At 26.0% G+C, this 7,440-nt stretch overlaps 1 protein-coding gene across 1 annotated transcript in view; it reads right to left on the bottom strand.

The window, feature by feature from the left end:
• Window positions 1–282: 282 nt before the first annotated feature.
• Window positions 283–7,440, bottom strand: part of LOC108686735 (4-nitrophenylphosphatase-like) — a 9,970-nt gene continuing 2,812 nt past the window's right edge. Inside the window, exons 3-7 of the mRNA XM_018192181.1 lie at window positions 7,291–7,440; window positions 3,148–3,282; window positions 2,744–2,957; window positions 1,054–1,198; window positions 283–514 (exon numbers count right to left, since the gene is read on the bottom strand). The exon at window positions 7,291–7,440 is cut by the window's right edge and continues 10 nt beyond it. Of these exons, the coding sequence (XP_018047670.1) occupies window positions 283–514; window positions 1,054–1,198; window positions 2,744–2,957; window positions 3,148–3,282; window positions 7,291–7,440 (876 nt within the window). The remainder of the gene's footprint in view (window positions 515–1,053; window positions 1,199–2,743; window positions 2,958–3,147; window positions 3,283–7,290) is intronic.

Below are 7,440 nucleotides of genomic sequence, written 5' to 3' on the forward strand. Positions count from 1 at the left end.
TTAATTTAATCTTTAGAATCTTTTCAATTTTAATTATTAAAAAAAGATAAAATTTATATACAATATTATTTTGGCATAATGATAAAATTTTAGTACAATATATATAGTACGTAATATATTTTAATGTCATATATTATACATATATATATAAAATTGATAGAAAAATTACTATTTAAAATGCGATTTATAATATAATTAATTATGTTCCAATATATTAATTAATATACATAGTAATTATTTATAATTAGCATTATCAGTTTAAATGACTGATTATATTTGTCATTAATTATTAATTTTTTCTCTATCTGGACATGAACTATCAACTATCTTTGTGATTGACGATACATTGACATTTTGAATTGTTAAGTCGGAAAATAGTTGACCTAAACTAGAAATATAGTAATCCGGATAGGTATCGTCTTCTTTTTGTGCCTGCTCCAATGTATCACATCCTGTACCGACAAGAAGTTTTATGAATCCGCACATCGAAGCAAACTTCATATCTTGATTAATCCTACATTTATATTTTCGAATCAATAAAATATTCCTTTATCCTAAATATTTAAATAAGATAATTTTATAGAGGTAATATAATGTATTTGTTTGACACAATGTAATCAGTAGAAACATTTCATATCTTTGATCTCAGTATAGTCATTTGTTATCTTAATGTCAGAATCAAATAAAAGAAAGTGTCTTATCTCTACAGAGACATTTATAAAGTTGTTTGTGTACACACAAAGACAAGTGCCTATAATCATTCGAAGTGCGATAGGAGAAGGCACAAGAAGGAGTAAAAAAAAAATATGAGAAGGAATGAAAAGACATGGCAAAGATCAAGCATTTGTGTCGTCATGCATACATATTCGTTCCTGTCGTCTGACATTTCATTCTAGTCCAAAACGTAAGCTTATGTTACGATATCTGTACGTACACATATTTTTTCATGGAGTGTTTCCACTGGTTATATTGTAATTTTAGCATCTGATTATAATATAATTATAAATATATTTTGAGATAAACAGAAGTATATTTTACCACAATTTTACTTACGTGTCACCAATGAATAAACATCTTTTCAGATTCGTCACGTTGCATTTATCTAAAATATAATCTTTTAAGTTTTGACTAGGTTTAGCACATGAAATCGGCTGTCTTCCACTCTGTGCGCTGATAACGTTCAGCAATGGTCCAGGACCTGATGATAAGAAAATGATATTTTTTTCTCCATATCTCAATTCTAGTGTGTGTGTGTGCGTGTGTGTGTGTGCGTGTGTGTGTGTGTGTGTGTGCGTGCGTGCGTGCGTGCGGCGTGCGTGTGGCGCGCGTGTGGCGCGCGCGCGCGCGCGCGTGTGTGTGTGTGTGTGTCAATTAAAATAAATTTTTAGAGGAAGATCGCCGATTCTGACATAATTTCTTAGGCCCGGTTTTTCATTAGTTAATTAATTTGTGATTAGACTTAACCTGATGTTTTATCCAATGAATTTTATTTTTGACATCATTACAGATGAAGCCCGGAAACCATAAGTTAATCAGTTAACCGACCCTAAAGTAATATTTGTTTATTTCTCGGAAATTAAATATTTTATCAAATCATTGATACAAACTTGGTTTGTTTAAATAAAAGACCCATTAAAAAAACCCATTATTCATATATTTTTGTGACTTATTTCTGTGTAAAAAAATTAACTAAAAACATATTTTATTAAAAAAAAGCAAAAATAAAATTCTTATAATTTTTTTGGTAAATTGTGTAGTTTAAATAGCGGGAATGTATCGATAACATTAAATCGTTTTATATGTTTATAATTTTCTAAAATTGTTTCATTTGTCTCTTTTTTTATATCTTTGAAACATAAAATCAAGTTGTAAATCGATTCTATCGACAAGACAGACCATGAATTAAACTAATTTTTATATATTATCGCTTTATTTGTGTCAAAAGTGTTGAGGAACTTTTGTATTTCGGGTCATCATTCTTCCAAAAGAATTGTCACGTTATATGTTGCATTTTACGAAACAACATAAGATAATATATAAGGAACAACATAATGTAATATAAAAATGATTTCACGAATCAATTTAAGGTCAATAATTTAAGAAACGAGCAATATATTATTAGGTTAATAAAATTTATAATTAAAATTTATTGAATTATACATATGTTCAAACAGATCCGTTCAATTGTAAATTTTATCTATTTAATTGTTTGTTTTCTGTTCCTGTATTAGACTGCTCTAGAATTCTTTCTCGCTTTCGAAAAATATCAAACGTACACGTATATCTATTTCCAAAAGTTTACATTAGTTTAGCCACAGTAAACAGTCTTAAAATTTACTCGTTTTTTAAATTATTGATCTTGAATTGATTCGTGAAATCATTTTTATATTGCTTTGCATATACACGAGCGAATATATTTTGTTTCAGAATAGCATAAAGTAATGTAAATTAATAGAAAATGTTTTACATTAAAAAATGAAAGAAAAAAAAAAATTCTTATATATATATTAATTGGGCATTTTGTATTATATTATGTATTTATTATAATAAGAAAAAAGTTGTAAGTAATGTCACATATACGTATTATAATTATTTTTTCTGTTTATATGCAGAGTATCATTTTTTAACAGAAATACGTATATGATATGACTATTACGAATTTATATTTATACATTGATAATAATATAATATATTGTTATAAGTATAGACAATTTTTTTATTGTTTAATTACGATAATATTTACCCAAGATTTTAATTTGAGGTAATGCTTGTATTTGGAACCATTCGTCTGTTGGTCCTGCTATATACAATACATCCTCACGTTCGAGACACGATATAGCCAAAGCTAGCATTGACCAGTTCCAATTGATATCAAAATCAACAATTACAGCTTTAACGGATGATCGATCCAAGACCTCCTTTATAGTTGCAGATGGGTCTGTTTCTGAAACATTTGGCTGCAAAATAAAAAGTTAATTTAATCTATATGTTTTATACAAATTTTTATTGAAAATAAATTGACACAATTGTCGAATTCATCAAAAAGACTTCAGATAAATTAATTTTTTATGTTACATGTATGAAATATATTCTATTTAAATATCTCACCGATAAGAGAAATGAGGTATGACTTGTTTATTTACTCACTTGCTCCGTTAATCGTATTCCTGCCTCTCTAAAATTTTCTCGAGAGACACTGGAAACAATGGCAAAAGCTTCGTCGCGAAAATCAATTTTCTTCAAATACCAAATAATAGATTTTATGGGGTTGACTATATGGTCCTATATAATGCAATTAATTATTAACTGTTTTTAGTTTAACGGTTTTTCACATACCGATTTCAATATTTTATAAATTATAAACTTTTTATAGGCTTTTCACTTCATTATTTTGATATGTTCTTCACATTAATATTATATGTGTGCCTATTTTTGTAATATGAAGAACTTCTATTGCTAAATTACAGCGTAAGAGGGAGAGAGGACAGAGGGAACTATGATCCTAGATTCAAGGAGTCCTTGAAACTTAATTTTATTTTTAATTACACTATCCAATACCATTTGCCTTAACATTCTATAAGTCTTTCCAGATTTCTATATTGAAAGATATAAATAACGTAAAACGCTTATTTTAACAATTTTGATTGTGAAATTTTCTTAAAAACTTAACATGATATATTACTTTTACGCTAAAAAAGTTTATTAAGAAATTACCTGATAAAATTTAAGGAGCTCTATAAAGCTTGCAGGACTAAATCAGCAGAATCAAATCGGACTTATCGGAATTTTTAGTATTTATTTGTACTAAATTGTATTATTGTAATTGTATTATTGTAATATGATAATTTTGTACCGTGTACATTTCGAAGAAAATCGTGGTTAATATTAAGCTAGCAGAATTAAAAATAAAAAAAAAAGGAAAAATAATATCAGAAATCAATAAGATTGAATTTGTACTGCCAAAAATAATTCTATTTATATTATGTATTATTTCTAAAAAATCAGTGGTGCCTGTTAAGTTAACTTCGCCACGATTTTTTTCGAAATGGTACGGTACAAAATGAAAATCATTACTAGTACAATTTAGTAAATATAAAATAAATATTAAAATAAATAAAAATTCTGATAAATCCGATTTGATTCTACCGATTTAGTCTTGCTAGTTTTATAAAGCTAATTTAAAGCAAGATCTCTATTTGGTCGATTAATCATTATTTGAAATATAATTATTTGACTAATTGCACAGTTTAACACTTTTTTGGAACCTGAATAATGGGAAATAAATAAAGTATTTTCCGATGGATTTTTGTTCGCTGAAAATGAATTCAGCTATGGAATTGGCCTAACTTGTCAGGCTCCTGAAAAAATTGAGATTAAATGTGTAAAAATTGACATTTTTCATCATATATATTTACCACTTTTTTGCGGCTAAAGAAAATTTTGTTTCAATATTGTTTACGCCACTTTAAAGTATTATCTTTTATTTATTGTATAAAATAAATTTATATTTATTACAGTACGATTCATATGCATAATCAGCATATAATAAATCATTAAGTTGAATAAACATTAAAATTTGATTATTAAAGGAAAGATCCCTATTATGAGATACGGAATTCATTTTAAGTAAATGCTAGAAGCTTGTGGACAGAATTTAAAAAAAATAATAGATCATTTTTGGAAGGAAAAGGAATTTAATAAAATAATGTTATATAAAATTTAATTCAAATTTCATTGAAATTAAATTGAATTAAAGAAATGTAAAAAGTGAACAAATCGCAAAGTCAAAAAATTGTGCTCCTAATATGAGATGCTTCAAGAAATCGATAGTAAAACGCAAAGTATATCAGTATTGCAAAAAATTTCATTTAATGTTTCTAAAATACAAATAAACAGTCAGCGTGCGCAAAAAATGAACATGCGATTATATCCAGAACTCGTCTTCAGATAATTCGAATCAAGCAGAAATAGGCACTCGATGTTCATTCCGATCCATTGTTCTTTTTATTGTACAAAAACATTTATACTATGACATAGGAGTATGGTTATTTCATATTAGAAATACTCTGAGTATCTCATATTACGATTTTCACGTCTTACGATTTTACAATCATCAAATCTAATTTTTGCAATTAAGGAATTCAACATATCCCGTATTTTTCTATTAGTATGATCTTACTCTATGACTACATGAAGAATTTATTACCAAATATTTATTTATTAAATAATAAACAAGATTTAAAGGCTTATTTCAAGGCTTGAAACTTAAAGAATTTCCAAATTCAAAAATCTGTTTTTATAATAACTACAGGCATTCCATGGTCGGATTCCTTTTTTCAACAAACAAAAATCCATCAAAAAATACTTCGTTTATTCAGACCCCCCCCCCCAAAAAAGGTCCATTTTTGTATAACTACTGTATACTTGTATATTGTATTATTTAACAATTAAATTAAAAATAAAATTCCGTATTTCCAAATTTGTATTACAGTTGCATTTTACGTTACTCTGTTTTTGATACTCTGCTACTGTAGTAAGCTAAGATTTGATGTTTGAATGTGCACAATCCCATGCGGAGAATCTGTGTGCATGTGTGTTACATTTAACAGCCGTGTGCCAAACGAATTGACAATCGTCACACACACACAACTGGCAGCGATTGTCCGTTTGTAATACGAAATAATGCATGAACATCCGGACCCTATCTACGTTAATTATACTATATTGTACTACATCAATATATTTTAAATATTTAATAAGTTGTGTCAAGTTACTTTAATCAATTTACTATTTAAAATGAGTAAATTACTTAGTGGTTTAAGCAGAAAATTAAATATTCGTCTTTTATTTGTGATAGTTTGCGGTGTTACTTTTTTCTTTTATGATATTATATGTTTTATAATTCACTTTCTATATTTCTTATTTAAAAAAAAATATAGGTATATAATTGGATTTTTATATTTTATGATATTTAAACTGCCTAAGCTTAATTAATTACTAAGGGAAATGTATTACAACTACTCTTTCCAATGATAGGGTCTTCAAAAGGTCATGTCCCCGGATACAAATTTTGAGGTTACACTGCTAGATATAATTAAGGGAATGAATAAAAGCACAATTATACTTAGACTTTTTCCGGAAATTAGTTTTTTTATATAATATTGATCGTAATAGAGAAATATTGTAACATATAACTTTTTAAAGACATTATATAAATTCATTTGGCACTAGTTATTTATGTATAATAAAAAAGTAGTAAGTTATTTTAATTTTTTTTTTTAATTAAGATTTTGTAATTAGGTCTTTATGCCGCCCATCCTCTCAATTGAACATTTAAATCGTCGGCTGTTTTTAAGTATTTATTATTCCTTTATCGTTCTTTAAAAAATATTCAGTATAAATTTTTATGCTTTATTTTGCGTAACAATAATCTCATTGTCAGTATGAGGAAAAAAAATCATGACTAACGTATCTATTTTAAGATATTAATCTTAAATTGCAGAAAGGAGATCCATACTTGTTTTTCACTAATACTTTTTTCAATTAATTTTTTTTCAATTATTAATATACTATTTTTACTATTTTTACTGTTTATAAATCTTTCAAATAATTTATTTTTATGTATGTTCTTTAATCTACTTTATTTTTTTTTGTAAAAAATTTAAGGATATAATAAAACGAGAGAGAGAGAGATTTAAAGTTATAATTTGTATTTTTGTTATTATTAGAGTAAATAAATAGCCTTTTAACGTTATTATATATATATATATAACAAAAATACAAATTATAACTTTAAAATAGTAAAAATAGTATATTAATAATTAAAAAAAAATTAATTGAAAAAAGTATTAGTGAAAAACAAGTACGGATCTCCTTTCTGCAATTTAAGATCAATGTCTTAAAATAGATACGTTAGTGATGATTTTCTTTCCTCATACTGACAATGAGATTATTGTTACGCAAAATAAAGCATAAAAATTTATACTGAATATTTTTCAAAGAACGATAAAGGAATAATAAATACTTAAAAAACAGTCGACGATTTAAACGTTCAATTGAGAGGATGGGCGGCATAATTTATCTAATTACAAAATTTTAATTAAAACAAAAAATTAAAATAGCTTATTACTTTTTTATTATACACAAATAATTAGTACCAAATGAATTTGGAATTATAATGTCTTTAAAAAGTTTTATATATATATATATATATATGTATATAATATTAAATAATATGAATAAATAATAATGAAATGATAATCAAAGATTTAATTAAATTAAAACACTTACTGAACTTAAATTTAAATTGATATATTGAGGACTTTTATAAAAATTTTCTGATGTCTTGCTGCTATTATTTGTTATCAGATATACTTGTTTTCCCAGCTTTTGCAATGTCCTTAAAGACTCCGAAGCACCTTCAATTGGTTTATTGAGTTG

Source organism: Atta colombica, unplaced genomic scaffold (assembly GCF_001594045.1).
Source record: "Atta colombica isolate Treedump-2 unplaced genomic scaffold, Acol1.0 scaffold189, whole genome shotgun sequence".
NCBI classification, from domain to species: domain Eukaryota; kingdom Metazoa; phylum Arthropoda; class Insecta; order Hymenoptera; family Formicidae; genus Atta; species Atta colombica.